We start from the raw sequence: 16,890 nt of genomic DNA, 5'->3' as shown, positions 1-16,890 counted from the left end.
TTACAATACCTCGTGGAACAGACAACCAATGAATATGTTAGGTGGATATCTAAATACATCCCACTGGAATTAGTCATATAGAAAAGGTGAATGAATGCCTTCTGCTGTAAGAAACAGGCCAAAGGTTATCTTGAACAGAATAAAATTACCTAGTGAGATATTGTAAAACTTTTCCTAAATATTAAGGAAAAGCAATGCCCTTTAAAAGTAACTTTAAAACATATAGAAAAATGAAAAATAACAAGTTGAATTATTGGAAGAGGAAGCCTAAAATGTGAGTAACATTAAAGCATTTATGATATTTAAATAATTTTGGATATAGTTTTAAGTGATTAACCATAAGGTATTTACCATTTAAGTTTAAGCCTAAATGAATAAGCTTTTCTAATCATGATTTTCTATTTTTTTGAACAATAGAAAAATAGGATTGTTTTTGGATGAGAAGACAAATACATATTAAAATAAAAAAAACTAAACTTGTAAGAAAGACCTCTTTAGAGACAATGTAGTTGAACTATATATAGTATATGGTGGTGGACCTTTCAAATCAGTTCCTATGTTAAAGAAAGAATTGAGTTTTCATCTCCTGAATCAGTCACCTGGGTGAAATCACAACTTCTATGTCTTTGCTGGAAATATATTCCCCACTTATGAAATTGCTCACATGTGTACATGTGTGTGTGCATATTCTTATCTACGTTTGCATTTGGGGAGGGAGAGATAGGAGGAAGGAAGGAGTACATGGAGGAGAGAGAGAGAGAGAGAGAGAGAGAGAGAGAGAGAGAGAGATTCAAAGGGTTCAAGAAATCCTAGCACTTACCCTCCCAGAATGAGGATAGTGAGGGCAGGTTTTAAGCATTACTCAGATTCTAGCAGTGAGCTGAGAATGATATATTTCTGATATATTTGGTACTGTAACTTCTGCTCCGCATTCAGGGAGCTTAATGTCCTAAGCACCAACAGATACTATCTAAGAGCCTACTGTATAGATGACCCTGTCTATGCAAGAGATATGTGTTTTCTTCTAGTAAATGTCTTCAGGGCTCACGTCCAAGTTCTTAGAGCTGCAAGCACCTCATTGGCATAGTCAGGAAAACCCGACTAGTGGAGATTTGGAAGATCATCTGATATTTCTGTACCTGAGTCAGAAATATATTCATAGCTGAAGCATAGCATAAAATTCTAATGCTGTCTTCCTTATAAATTTAGAACATTGATCTTACTCTACTGGCTGAATTCCCACTGGATAATTACCTTCTACTTTCTTTACCATGATTCCTCACTGTCTGCCAAGCATCCAGGCAGATATTTTACCCCAATATAACACCTGCTGCCACTCGGTCCTGAGGGGTTAGCTCTGCTAGGGCAAGGCAATCACTGTGGTCGGTGTGACTTGCAATTTTAGACATACTCAGGTTCATAACGTAATATTTCATTGTTTTTACCACCACAGATACTGCAAATCATAATGTTTGTTATGAATCGGATTGTTTGATGATTTGGAATAAGACTAAAATCTTCCAGAGAGTTTTTAGTAGTCTGTAGGCAAAGGGTCTAGTTATTTGATCAAACCTATTAGAAAGAGTTGATAGAAAGGAAATGTTTGCCAGAGACTAAAAGAGGTTTAGGGAAGAAGGGAATGGGGCTCTTTGGGTCAATTTTGCAGCCCTAGTTCTTGGGAAGGCAGTTACCAGGCCGACACTTGCCATCTTAAGACCACCCTGTTTAAACTTCGGATTGCTTGAATGAATCTGAAGCAAGCTGCTTACAATTTGCAGTGTGAATCTTTCGACTGTTAAATTGGTTGCTTGATTAAACAGTGGTAGCTCTAGCAGGCCAGCAGCCCCAACTAATCCTCCTTTCTCACCCCTCCTCTTTACCACTCCCCCCCCCGCTCCCTTGCTCTTCCCTCTCTCCTTCATTAATTTATGAACCATTCATTTGCTTGCTTCTTCTTCTAATATCAGTGTGGTGTCTCTGCCTTGTTTAATTGAGCACCATATGCTCTGTTTTCTATGGTTCATATCCATTTTTAGATGGCTAATTGTTCATCTCTTCAAATAACACAGAACCTTGATAATTAGAGATTCTGTAATTCTTAGTGACCCTCACAAGGACTCAGTAAAAATATTCCCATGCAATTAGTTATTCCTTCTACTTTGTCACGGTTTATGTGGGTGTTCATGATATATAATGTGAATGATATTTCATACTGTGTCTATTATTTTCTTATTTTCATAAAACAACTGCTAGTGGGGGAAATGTATGAGAAAAGTATGTTACAAATTTAAGAAATCTTACCTCACACAAATAAAGAAGCATCGAGAGTTTTAAAAGTTTTTGTTTGTTTATTATTCTGTCTAAGGGTAGTGAGCCTGAAAGCACATTTGTGTACCACATGTGTGCAATGCCCACCAAAGCCAGAAGAAGGTGGCAGATCTTCTGAAACTAGAGTTGTAGAAAGTTGTTCGTTGTGACTGCTAGGAATCAAATCTGGGTACTTTTCTAGAGCAGCCAGTGCTTCTAACCAATTAGCCATACCCCAAGCCCCAATGCATGAGGGCTTATGGGGAGAAAGACATAGCAGCCTAATTTAATATAAGAAAGACTGAAAGAACCACTAACAGTGATTCTCAAGAAGGTCACGTGTCCTTTCCATCCCCGCCACAGGGAAGAGTCAGCAATAGCTCAAGACCTTCTTGTATATCACAATGGGAAGTGGTTCTAGTCTCCAGTGAGAGGCCAGTTATGCCTGTGAACATTTACCATGCACAGCACAGGCTCCCACAATGACTAACTAGCTGATCTTAAATGTCAGCAGTGACTAGAGGATGGGAAACCGTGGATTAGGGCAAACATGATGGAAACAAGGAAGAAAGTAAGCCTAACGTCAAATGAGGCCCCTTGCAAAGGACAGAAGGGAATGTGTAGAGAAGTCTCTGAATATTGACAGAAAAAAGCACTTGAGTGCTGGGAATCGTTTCAGCTGGACTGGCTGGCTACCAGTGAGCCACTGGGGTCTCTCTGTCTCTTCCTCTCAGAGTCCGGACGACAGGTGTACTGCGCCACACCTGGGTTTTCCCCATGGGTCCTGGGAAACCAGAGCTCAGGTCCTCATATTTGTATGGCGTGCGCTTTACCCAGAGAGTCAGAATTTTAATTTCTTACAGAACTCGGTACTATTTGGAATGCTACCTTGTACATGTGTTTCTTTTTTTGCCCATCATTTTACTTTAAAGTTTTAGAAAACTGTTTGAAAGAACTATAAGAGAATGAATCTGTAAATTTGAAAGCATTCAAAAAACTGCCCTTCGTTGTTGTAAAAATACGGTAGATTTTAAAATCGTGTTTGGAGAAGAAAACAAGCTACCTGCGCCACTTCCTTTTGCTCCAGGAGACCGGATGACTTGAAATCCTTCCCTAAGACTTCTGGCAGAGGCCCTCTCATTTTTATCCCTTTGAATCCACTCTTGTGGGGCTGCTTCTCGCTGCTGCCCTAGGCTACTAATACTCTGCTAAATGGTTTCCCATCTCTCTCCAATCTAATCTGCTGTATCTTCCGCTGCCATGATTAATCACTTTAGTACTCACTGACACATTGCCGCACCGGCTCACAACGCCCTTTGCTTTGCAGGTCATTATCCCCCTGGTCCCCAGGGAACTGAGAGCTCCTCCCTCTCAAGTTCAGTCCTACTTAGCTTGTGTTCTGGTCACTCTGGTCACTTGCTCTGCCTATCTGCTCAACTCCTCACATCTGGGAAAGCTCCTCCACCCAAACTGAGCCTCACCTCCAGATAGCTCACATTTCATCAAGCCGCCGTGACTGCATCCCTAGAAGCAGCTGCTCACTAAGTCGCTGGCGTTTTTTGTTCCTCTTTGTTGTACAGCACATATCTTATTTCATATTTATGTTACTTATGCATCTACTATCCCAGGCAGAATATAAATGGACCAAAGATTGATTCTGACGCATGTTTCCTCATTGCCCACCACTCTTACTTGCTTAGTACTTATTGAATGCAGACATAAATGAGGTAGGGTGTTCAATATTTATTATGGTGACTTCTCCATCTCAATGATAGCCATCGCTCCTGATGCTAAATCCCATTAACATAAAACACGGTAAAGACTCATACAAAAAACATGGAATACGCAGTGCTGAGAATCATTTCCTTCTCAGGCTTCATTGAAAATGCTCTGGTAGCTGCAACAAGGATTCTCTTATACAGGAAGGCTATTTTTATAATGGAAATGAATGGCATTTGGATTAATAGGTAATCTTCTTGGAAGGTATAAGGGTCAAGTAAAAGAGACTACTAAATCCTTCAGCATAAAGTACAAGCTTTAATAAAGAAGCCAATAAAATAAAGGACTTAAAAAGACATAGTGAAAGGCGTATTCAGGTCAGATGCAAGCACTGTAGATTGATGCTGTCCCAGCTCCTGGATCCTGCCCCCTGTTGCTCTGTCTGCTTGCACTGTAAGCCAGAGGGCTTGTTCCTTTTTCACTGCCACAATTCTGCCTTTGTTCCTACTTTCTTGCCTGACTATTGCCAAAGAGAACTTGATCTGCCTGCTGCTAGGTATTTGCTCATCCAAGTTATCTCTTCACTGGTCCCTTCTAAGCACAGAGCAAGCATATACCATTGTTTCTAGACAAAGCCCAGGCTCTTTAACCTCAAGGCTAAAGCTCTTAACACAAGACACTTTGCTACTCCTTAACACCCTTACTGTCTACACTCCCCTGAGCCCTCTAAGTCACCCCTTCTATTCCTCCCACTATGTAATTGCATTCCTGCACCAGATGACCTTGCCTCCTTCTCTTTCACGCCTCTACTTATTCTTCCAGAACCATCCCAGGTGTCACCTTTGCCTGGCATCCTGCCTTCCTCCTAGGCAACCAGAACATGGCAGGGTTTCACACCCGGGTCTGTTACCATGCCTCACCTTTAACTTGGACTGTCTGTTCATACACTCGCACCTGAGCTACACGCTGTTTCAAAGCAGTGACTGTGTGGGAGGTCATTCTCTTCAGAACTCAGCACAGTGCTGGTATGGGATGGAAGATGATGGGTGAGAAATGCGGGGCGGGGCATGGCTGCTGCTTGGGTTTCTGTGAGGCTGCTTCTTTCTGGTCCCAGCCCTTTCTCCTTCCCATACTCAAGCCACTGGGACTTTTTTGGGTCCCTCCCTAAACATGCCCAGTTTGACTCTGTCTCTGCACTTGGTTTCATCTGCACCTTCAGGTCTTCCCTGGGCTGGTTCCTTCATATTCACTTAGTGTCAGCTCCCATTTATTTACGTTCCCATCTTCTCTTACATACCCCTCTTCCAAGTAGATGTTCTCAAGAAGGTGTCCTGTCACCAACCAATATTCTGTCTTGTCTTGTTTTCCCAGGTATATGAACCACATCTGGAAATTATGGCTGTTTATGTTTTTGCTTCACCATTGCTCTTTTATTCATGTCCATGTGCCTTTATGTGGAAGGGATGGTTGAGTGTCCATAGTATGCCTAGCATATACAGTAGATACTGAGTACATGAATCACACATCAATAAGTGAATAATTTCTGCTTCTAAATCAAAATTCACATGAAAACAAACACCATTCTAATCTGAAAGAAATCAGGCTCTGGGAAATTCTTCATAAGTTTTCCGGGTGGGATTGAAGCTAAAAATAGGATCACATAGAGGCCGTTTTGGTGTGTAGGGCTTTGCTATGATACTCTCTTCATTTTAAGGCTGCCCTTGGTGATGCAGAAGTCTATTTAAATTGGCTGTATTCAGAAGCAGTGCCACAAAGGAAGCAGAGGCCAACACTTGCCCGATGACCACCCTGCCAGCTCCATGTGTTTGTCGGATGCTCAGAGCCTTTGTGCGCTGCACAATAAGTCAAATGGAGCACTCGTTCAATAAATATTTGCTCAGCTATTGAATGAATGCTTTAGTACTTTGCCTTGCTCTCTTCACAAGAATTTGGTTTTCTGCCCAGCTCCTCTCTGGATAGCCTAGGGGTTTATTGGCTTGTTCCCATCTTAGCCATTTTAAAAGTCTGGGTCCTGGTTGCCTGGAAAAAAGTAAAACCAACCACTGAACAGACGTGCCTGCAGTGGCCAGAAGAGAAGGTTGCTTGGGGCCTATGTACAGACAAACAAAACACAAAAACAAGCAAACACACACACACACACACACACACAAAGACATATTTGAGAAGAAAGAAAGGAAAGAAGAGAGGGAGGGAGGGAGGGAGGGAGGGAGGGAGGGAGGGAGGGAGGGAGAAAGGGAGAGAGCAAAAAAGAAAGGAAGGAAGGCATACAGGCAGGCAACATCTGTAGACTAAGGAGTTACATGTCTTGACATGCAAGCACCAAGTTCAATCCCGGGAAGGTACATTCAAAAACCAGGCTGGCAGTGCTGAGGCAGGAGGGGCACAAGAAGATTCCTGAGGCTCTCTGGCCGGCCAGACTGGGCTAATTAGTGAGCTCCTGGCCACTGTAAGACCTTCTTTCATAAAACAAGGCTTATGGTTCCTGGGCGAGGATAACAAAGGGTGACCCCTGGCATCCATGCGCACACATGTCTAGCCATACAAGCATATGCAGCCACGTGAACACAGGACAGAGGGCTTCTGATTAACATACAATAGCACAGGATAAAGTCCAAGTCCAAGTGTAAGGAGCCATGAACGTGAACTTGCTTGTGTCCCCACAAGACCTGATCTATTTTTAAGTGTTTGTTGCCGCTGATACACACTTGCTCAAGCCATTCTCAGTTCTATTTTATTTTAATGCAATTGTTTGAAGTTTATCCCAAGGGGAAAACATAGCACAATTCTTCCTACATGTACATCTATAATAATATATCTTTTGTGTGTGTGTGTGTGTGTGTGTGTGTGTGTGTGTGTGTGTGCAGGTCAAGTGTCTGGGTTCTTTTTACATTTGCAGACACTGAATTAACCATCGGGTGGCAATTAGTAATACTGTGGATATATGAAAAGCAGAGCCAATTTTTCCTTTGCTGTCTTTAAAATATAGCCAGTAACACTGGCCCAGCAGATGCTATTACCATTATTTTTAAACTTGATCCAATTTTTAAGTCTTTTAACGCAGGTGACTTCTGTACTCGTTCCCTCTTATTGCTCTTTTCTTGGAATAATTGCTTAGTATTACTCTGTAATTTATTATAAAAGTAAACCTTATAGGCATAATTGTGAGCGGAACCACAGTCATGGTGCCCATGCAGTGTTACACTAAGTTGGCACACCCACACTCTCATGTTATGAAAGAGCTAAGATCTTTCATTAAACCATCACCAAACCTTGTGTAGCACGGTGTGCTGGGTTAATACTGGGAAATAACACATGAGCAGAGTGTTCCCTCACGACAGGGGTTCACATTTCAGACCCAGCTCTATGCCAGCAGCTCGGAGTACTCAGATGGATGAATGAATTAATGGCACAGCCATTGCCTTGAGGAACACGAGAGTCCAGGAGGAGAAAGGTTTAACGCAGGTGTAATATATCAGAAAGGCTTCATAGAATCAACTTTTGGGTCCATGGGAAAAAGGGTGGTCAGATCTAATTTAAAGATACAGGAATAGAAATGCCAGAGAAGTCTCCATAGGTAGAAGCTGAGCCTTAGGAGTACAAAGGCTGAGGGAGGATCAAGGGAGGAAGGAGCGTTTTTGACTCAAATCACAAGAATAAGTGCATGCAGAATAGAGTCCCAGTGCCTTTATCAATGGCTTCTCAGTCAGCCCCCATGTCAGCCACATTCAGAGAGTCTGGTTTGATCACATGCTTGTTCAGTCCCAGTCCACCTGGATTTGGTGAGCTCCCATTAGAACAGGCATACTGTCTCAGTGGGTGGACCAATCCCTCGCGGTCCTGACTTCCTTGCTCATCTTCTCCCTCCTTCTGCTCTTCAACCTGACCTTGGGAGCTCAGTCCAGTGCTCTGATGTGGGTCTCTGTCTCTATCTCCATCCATCGCTGGACAAAGGTTCTATGGTGATATTCGAGATATTCATCAGTGTGATAGTGGGGCAAGGACAGTTCAGGCACCCTCTCCTCTGCTGTCCAAGGACCTAGCAGGGGACATCTCCGTGGACATCTGGGATCCCCTCTAGAGCCAAGTCTCTTGCCAAACCTAAAATGGTTCCCTTAATGAAGATATCTTCTTCCCTGCTCCCTCATCCACCCTTCCTCCATCTTCACCCCCCCACTCCCCCAAGCTCTCCCCAATCCATCCCGTCTCCCTTCTCTCTCCTCCTCTCCTCTTCCCCCCACTCCACCCCCACCCCGATGCTCCCAACTTTTGCCTGGTGATCTTGTCTATTTCCAATTTCCAGGAGGATCTATATATGTTTTTCTTTGGGTTCACCTTATTATTTGGCTTCTCTAGGCTTGTGAACTATAGGCTCAATGTCCTTTGTTTATGACTGGAGTCCACTAATGAGTGAGTACATACCATATTCATCTTTTTGGGTCTGGGTTATCTCACTCAGGATAGTGTTTTCTATTTCCATCCATTTGCATGCCTTTTCAAGTGGGTGCCTAGAATGCGAATTCAGGTCCTTAGGTCTTGATGCAGGCAATTTACCAAGCTAGCTCTTGGATTGTGGCTTATACAAATGGTGCTGGACATTAACAATGCAGTTATTAATCTGAAATTTAGCATACATTTCCTAGGAGAGATGAAAAGGAGAAAACTGTGTGGAGTAGGACACTCGAATAATCCTTTATCCTGTTGTCTGGGTTTCTCCTTTTTCAAAAGTACTCAGAATGCATTTTATGGTTCTTTTGTATCCATCTTGGGAAAGAGTTAAACTCAGGACTGGAAGACATTTATAGTTTGCTAGGTCCTTCACAGCAAAAAAGACTGTGGGACTTAGTCTTCCCCCAGAGAAGAACTTTCAAGGTGGTTTCCAAACACCCAATGGTCAACTTGAACTCACATTTATACAGGAAACATTATACAGACTGAGAAGGCTTTATTTATGTACTTTATGTATTTAGGAATATGTATGTGTGTTTGTATGTGTATATATATGCGTGTTTGTGGTGTCATATACTATATGTGTAACTGTTTTAAAAACTCATGAAATAGAGAGAGAGCAAGGGGAGTATATGGGAGGCTAGGAAGAAGGAAAGGACAGGGGAAATGATATCGAATTATATTTCGATTTTAATAAAAAGATTGAATAAAAATTAGAAGTTCATATTCTCACTTGTTCCACAACCAAGAGTCTAAGCTAAGAATGTTGACAGGATTGGCATTTTCTGAAGTCTACTTCCTTGACATACAGATAATAGCTTCTTTATTTATCTTTACATATACATTGGTTATATTTCTCCAGAGATACAGGATGTGTGTGAACATATGTATGTCCAAATAATACATCTTTTATGTGCTTATAGATAGATATTTTGCATGTGTATTGGATATAGTAGTTAGATGGCTAGACAGATGGAGATAGATACATAGATTAGATAGATAGATAGATACATAGATAGATAGATAGATAGATAGATAGATAGATAGATAGATAGACAGAAAGAAAGATAGATAGATAGATAGATAGATAGATAGATAGATAGATAGATAGATAGATAGATAGATTTTTAGGAATTGACTTACATACTGTGAAGGCTATGGAAATGAAAAATGTACAAAGCAGACACTCGAGAAAGAGTCATAGCTGAGTCTAAAGAAATCTGCTGACTGAATACTTCCTTGCCAAAAGGAATGTCTTCCTTCTAATACAGATTTTTTTTTAGCTGATTGGATGAGGCCCACCCACCCTGGGAAAGCAATCTGCTTATTCAAAACCCACTGATTTAAAAGTTAATCTCATCCAAGAGCATGCTCACAGAAACATCCAGAATGTTTGTTTAAGGGTCTAAGTAGCAAAGCTTGAGCAAATCGATATACAAAACTAAATACTTCATCTCTGCTTTTCTCTGTAGCTATTTCAGTTCAAATTCCTCTTGATTGGAGACCAGTCATGTTTGATCAGAATCCTCTACAGTGACTTCATTTTAAGACCCTGCTTCTCAATACAGTCACGTACCAAAGTCCTGGGGGTTAGGACCTGAGCAAATGAATGTTTAGGGATCATAAATCTGCCCCAAATTGCATTAATTTCAAAGTAAACTGAAAGGCAATTCAGTGCAGAAAATGTTCTTCCTGTTACTAGAAATGTATTTTTAATACAATCTTGGAGTGATGTATTTGCAAGCACCCAGATCAGCCATTAAACCAAACTAGAATGCCATTTTATATATTTTTCTTTTCTTACATTTCTCCGGGCAAGAGGTCAATTTTATTTTACCATGCCAATGTCATCTATATTATTAAACAATATTGATTAGTTTTAAGGAAAAATATTTTTTTCTGGATCTTCATTTTTCATTATGTACTTTTTATTTGAAATTAGAGGACAATAGGTAATGTAATTTTAACTTGAATGATGAAATCATTTGAAGTCACTATTGAAAACAAATTTTCTGCTCCCCTCCATCTGAGCAATATAAGAACTAAGCAATGGGGAAAAGAGAAATGCACAGTGGGAAGTTACTGGAGAAAAGATAGTGGTAAATTAACAAGTGATTATAAAATGAATTTGAAACCACACAGTCACTAGTTCTCTCATGCCTTAAGTAAAATCTGGCAATATACTGTCTTTTTAAAATCAGTCTCTTGGTTTCTCAAACTCAGTTTCCCAAGGGGTCAAATGTGTCGCTGTGTCTGGTGCTAATGATCTCGTTTCTTCCTTTCAGATAGGAAAGAGCTGTTTCTCTCCAAAGTTGTTCACAAGTCCTTCATCGAGGTTAATGAAGAAGGGTCAGAAGCAGCTGCAGCCTCCGGTAACACTGAGTCATTTTCCGAACTCTTCTTCCAAATTTCTCTTTTTAAACAATCCTGGGTGGGAATGGAGATCCCTTTCTGAAACCGGACCAAAACCCTCACTCGATGCCAAGTCAGAAGTCAAGCAAAAGCTCTAGCAGTCAGAACATTTTCACAGAATGTGAAGCGTGTCACAGGTCCATGCCTACCTTCCCAGTGAAAGTTCTAAGAGACGACCTCCCTGCTGTGTTGTTTCCACAAATATTTTCAGGATCCGCCTACTGTGTATTCAAACATTTTTCCTTCCTGATTACTACTGGAAGTTAGTTATTAATTTTTGCCTGTGGAAAGCTGGCATTGATAAACTATGTACACAAACAAGACTTGGTAGACATAAAAATGCTTTTAAGGACTTTTAAATAATGATGATCATAAGATAATAATTTTAAATGAACACATTTTTCAAGGAACATACATTCCATTTCCAGATGGTAACAGCTAATGGTCCTTCGTCATGCTTGTGTATGATGAACACAAGTTCATGTGTGGAGCCATGTATGCATGTACGTTTGTATGGGGTGTTTGTAAAGCAGAGGTATCCACCAGGATACCTCTCTTCATCTTATTTTCTTGAAAGCTTTTGCTCCTGAATCTGGAGCTTACCAACTCCGTTAGACTAAATGAAGAAGTCTCAGAGAGCCGTTGTACTTCCTCAGCAGTGTAATTAAAATGTAGCCCAGTCTGCTACGCCTGAGTTTTTACACAAACGCAAAGGATCTGAGCTCAGATCTTCACGGTTGTGGGGCAGGAACATTGCTGACTGAACCGTCTCCCCAGTCCCACCCTGGATCATTTTGTTGGTTGTGATTGCCCTAGATAACCAAGAATGACTTTACCATTGCATTTCCTGCATCTTCTTGCTACCTTAGGATTGCTTCTCTCGCATGTTGAGCAGATAAGATCAAATTTAATAAACTTCTGCTACCTGGTAATATATTAGCTTACTGATATGTATTGCTTCAGACCTCATCAGTGATAACAGGACTTTCAAGAGAAAAAGGAAATATTCTTAGGTTATCAAAGCTGATTAAAATTTCCAGATTATAATATAGCTAAGCAGGCAGTAGCAAATAAGGATACTCTGCACAGTGCTGGGTTTTCGTTCTATTCCATCCTGATCATTACTGGAACCCCACAGAACTGCGAAGTATCAGAAATAACTTGAAAGTATGAAAAGCGCCTTTCACTTTGACAATTCTTTCTTCCTTTTATCCCTTCTCTTTCCTGAAAAGGCAGTTTGATTAAAACAGCAATATTTGTCTTAGACTAAGGAAAACATTTTTATAACAGGCCGAGTAAATCAGCCTACTATTTTTAATGGTTTAGCAGGGAGAAATAACTTGCATATGTGTTGCAGTTGTGTGTTTTCTTTAAAATATTGACTATAAATAATAGCACCATGAAAACATCTCTGTTTTCAAGCCCCTGTTTTCTGTAGATTATTACTTTTTCATTAAATGACTAGATATTGATTGTTTTGAAAAATTCTCGTGAGTCTTGAGCCTCTGCACATCCACAGACATGTAATTCCTTTCTCTGTGTGCCATAGGAATGATTGCAATTAGCAGGATGGCTGTGCTGTACCCGCAGGTTATTGTCGACCATCCGTTTTTATTTCTTATCAGGAACAGGAAAGCTGGTGAGTGTGTTATGTGACTATGTTATTTTGTAAGACACAAAGAAGTTTTCTGTTTTAAACGATATATATATTTAAGATTGATTCTAATTTTCTTATGATTTTAAAAATCAAAATAGTGTATTTTTTTATTTTTCGAACATTGCTAGTTGTAAGCAAGCAGGAAACATGTATCCTGTTGTTTTGTTCACTCTCCTCTTTCGTTCACTTCCAAACCAATGCAGGTACCATCTTATTCATGGGACGAGTCATGCACCCTGAAACCATGAACACAAGTGGACATGATTTTGAGGAACTTTAAATGATGATATTTGAACAAAAGTAAATCAGTAGTAAAGCACATTATGTTTGCAATTGGTATATATTTAAGATCTTTGTTTTATGGTATTATTTAAGATAATACTTAAACTAGTTCTGGATAGAAGTAATACATGTGTCCTGTAAGGCAGCCTGTCAAGAAACTTTATCAGAATTAAAATTACGGTTCTGTTGTGTAACAGTGTCTGTTGTGATGTTGTTAGAAATAAAAGTCTATACTGATCTTGTGAACGACCTTTTCATTTTGGAGGTAGTTGTAGTCTGCACACCACTATAGCTGAGACTTGGAAACTCTGCTGTTTCTTTAGGAATTGGAGTAAAGTAATTCTACAATGCAAAATGTAGAAACTGCTGTCTCTGCGTTTCTTCCTGATCATGCAGAATCAACACCAAAGTGAGCAAATTTATGTATTTAATAAGCAATAATGTGAAGTGGAGGCAAGTAAGCCACAAGCATTGGGACTTTCATTTACTGTAAGGCTCCATGACAAAACTTTTAGGAAAAAAGTTGGGATATGTAAAGCCTATAGGTGTTACTGATTTGTGTGTATACTGTAGTTTATGCTTTTAAAGTCATTAAAGTATTCCTGCTGTATTTGCTTTTAAAAGTTTTATGTGAATCTATAGACCACATGACTCTAGACACAACCTCAAACATCTTATTACGTACTCTCAGTGGCATCAAGAGCGCCTCCCCCCCACACACACATGAAGGGATTGTCTTGTACCATTTAAGTGATTTTTTTTTTCATATTCACACAAAGATGAAATCACCCAGTGGCACATTTCCTAGAATATATCCAAGTAATCAAGTGGTACCTTGATGTACCAGCTGCCTAGATGTTTTTACTTTATGGAAAAATCATTGGTCAGTATATCATAAGGAATCAATGCTTCTCAACTGTAGTGTATGATGCTGTCACCGGGTCACTTGTTACAAATACAGGTTCTTATCCAGGATGTCTAAGGCAGAGTGGGGAACCGTACCTTTCTCTTTTTAAAATATTTTTCTTTAAAAGTCTTTCTTTCATTTGCATATCAACCACAGTTCCCCCTCCCTCTGCTCCTCTCACTCTCCCCACTTACCCACCAACCCAACCACCCATCCACTCCTCAGAAAGGGTAAGACTTCCCATGGGGAGTCTGCATATAAACCCTCCTCCTTTTCTTTGACTGGACTCAGCCCAGTGCTTAGTTGTGGGTCTTTGCATCTTCTTTCACCCATTGCTGGATGAAGGTTCTAGAACAACAATTAGGGTGAGACCATACCTTTCTAACAAGCTTCCAAATGATGCCACAGGTGTTTGACCATAGGCTTTGCTATTTGTCACTTGGGGAACAAAATTCTACTTAATGTAAGCATCACATGCTTGCTACTCATATAAATCAGGGGGAAAACTCTCATTTTCACTGACTGAACTTAGAGGGAATCAGAGTAGGGACAGAAATGTAATCTGCATTAATAATACAATGCCCTTGTCAAGAACTGATATAACTTTAAAGGTTTTTTCTAGTACACACTATAGATAAATGTGAGATTCTTCTGTATATTACAACACTTGAAGTAGTTTTTAAAAATATGGAGACATTTATAGGCCATACCCATGGAAGAATTTATGAATATCCAAGGACAGAGTACTTAACACTGAATCTTTTACAGTTTATATTTTCAGAAGACTAGCTGTTTATTCATAAATCTTTATGTTACTGTAAAATAGAGCACTTGTTTTCATTTGTAATTTATTTAGCTAAGATGGCTGATGTTGACTCAGTGTTCACATTCTGCACCCAGACAGTATTTATCACTGTATTCTTCTTGTGAATATTGCACACATGGCTATACCTGTATGTTCATCAATTAACTGAATGTATTGCCTGTAAGGAAGAATAAAAATCATTATGCAATCATGTGATTCGATGAAGTCTCAAATGCTTTTTTTACCAACAGATATATGATTAAGTTCTACTACTTGGCATAGTTATCTTAAAATATTTCAATATAAGTTAGGTGTTATTTAATTAAAAATGAATGTTCCCATGCTGATGGAAAGCTTAGAGATAATACTTTATAATACCAAGATTTTCTTTTTATTAATTTAGCATTTGTGTGTGTGTTTGTGTGTGTGTGTGTGTTTACCAGAGCACACGCATTCATATGCCACAATTTGTACGTGAAGGACAGAGGACAAATTTGGAGAACCGGTTGCCTCTTTGCACCTTGGGATCCCAGAATCACACTTGACCTCGCAGGATTGTGCAAGAAGGGCTTGTATTCACTGGGCCGTCTTAGTGGTCCTCAGTGTTTACAGTTGTCCTCACATTGCTTGTAATTTCAATAGTTTTCTTTCTCTTGTAAAAGTAACAATACACAGTTCCTAGTTGTTTCATTCTGAGTATTTTGACACTAAGTGAAATTCTTATTTTACCTATTTGTGTGGATGCAACAGACTGGACTACATAGTTATAGACAATATTATCCTACAATTCTACATACTTTAATATCACCATTAGGACCAAACAAATATTAATGTAAGTATGAGATAAACTGGATCTATCCTTATTTGAATACCAAGAATATCCATTTTATAAGAACACTAAAAATAAAAGTAAAATACAGTAGAGAACATACTTCATTCTCATTAAATATGCATGTTATACATAATACAATTCACTGCTTTTTGATATATAATCAGTTTCTTGAATTTTTAATGGTAGTAATTTTTCTTATCTGAAAACTTGTCTTATTTTTCTCTAAAGCAAGAGCATAGTGATAACATTTCACTAATTAGGTGAAGGCAAGTTAAACCAGTTGAAACTTATCTTTGTGAAGTAAGGTCTTTGCTGCAATCTTGAGCAAAGATAAAATACAATTTCAAAAGTAAAAGAAATAATAGGAAAAATACAGTTGGTGAAACTCTGCAGCTTTGCCTTACTCTCTGAACCTCATGACATCATGGTCCATTATAAAAGGAATCTTCTAAAGACAGACACAAAACAAGATTCTTTAGCTATATGATTAATTTGAAGAATGTCCTAAGCTAGAGACTCAATGAGACATTCTACCAAGGTCTCAGGGATGTTGTTAGCTTGCAGGAAGCCTGAATGGCCAGTTAGTATTGTTGTGCACATTAAAAATTGCTTATAAGATATACATAGAAATAATATTATGAAGACCGAGTGTGTTGTGCTTAGGAATATATATGTATATACAAATACACATATTCATCCAATGGGAAATAATGAGAAAAAAAGACAAGAATTTGAAAGAGAGAAAGGAAAGTTATATACAAGGGTTTGGAGGGAGGAGAGGAAAGGAAAAAAATTGAGTAATTATAATCTCAAAAAATTATTGGAATGAACTCAAGATAAATCTTTAGTTAGCTGCGTATCTCAGTATATATCTCAGTGTATGTGACTTTGTATGTGTGTCCCAGTATGTGTGTCTTTGTGAATCTCTATATATGTGTCTGAGTGTCTGTTTCTTATTGTGAGGGTGTATCTTTGTATGTGTGTATGTGTATGTATCTGTATGTGTGTGTATTTGTATCTCTCTCTGTGTGTATGTATGTGTGTATCTGTATCACAGTGAATGTATGTATTTGTGTGTGTATCTGTAACTGTATCTGTGTGTGTATCTGTATCTTTTTATGTGTATAGGTATGTGTGTCTATATCTGTGTCTCTGTGCATATCTATATCTCTGTGTATGTCTGTATGTGTCTCCATTTGTATCTTAGTGCGTATGTGTCTCAGTGCATGTATGGATCTCAGTATGTGTGTCCAGTAGCATCATTTTGCTTCAGAGTATGCATGTCCTTCTCTTACTGTTTGTGTGTGTGTGTGTGTGTGTGTGTGTGTGTGTGTGTGTGTGTGTGTGCATGGTGGCTTGTTTTATGTGTGGCCTCATCTTTCTTTCTGTTCCTGTTTGTGTTTGTTTTAGCAGCTTGCTCTCTGTGCTGGAGTTTTGTCTCCCCAATGTGTCTGCAAATGAGAGCGCTTCCATCTTATTCACTGGGGAGCCATTGGATACTC

The 16,890-nt window shown here is 39.3% G+C and overlaps 1 protein-coding gene across 2 annotated transcripts in view; it reads left to right on the top strand.

Annotated features, from left to right (window-relative positions):
* Serpini1 (serpin family I member 1) overlaps positions 1-14,772 on the top strand; it is an 80,211-nt gene extending 65,439 nt beyond the window's left edge. For both annotated transcript variants that reach the window (XM_048424852.3, XM_048424851.3), the window contains exons 7-9: positions 10,779-10,865; positions 12,455-12,544; positions 12,766-14,772. In XM_048424852.3, the coding sequence (XP_048280809.2) occupies positions 10,779-10,865; positions 12,455-12,544; positions 12,766-12,842 (254 nt within the window). In that variant the 3' untranslated portion in view covers positions 12,843-14,772. The remainder of the gene's footprint in view (positions 1-10,778; positions 10,866-12,454; positions 12,545-12,765) is intronic.
* Positions 14,773-16,890: the final 2,118 nt, after the last annotated feature.

This window comes from Myodes glareolus, chromosome 20 (genome assembly GCF_982192425.1).
Source record: "Myodes glareolus chromosome 20, mMyoGla1.1, whole genome shotgun sequence".
Taxonomy (NCBI): domain Eukaryota; kingdom Metazoa; phylum Chordata; class Mammalia; order Rodentia; family Cricetidae; genus Myodes; species Myodes glareolus.
This window is presented reverse-complemented; position numbering and strand designations above follow the sequence as displayed.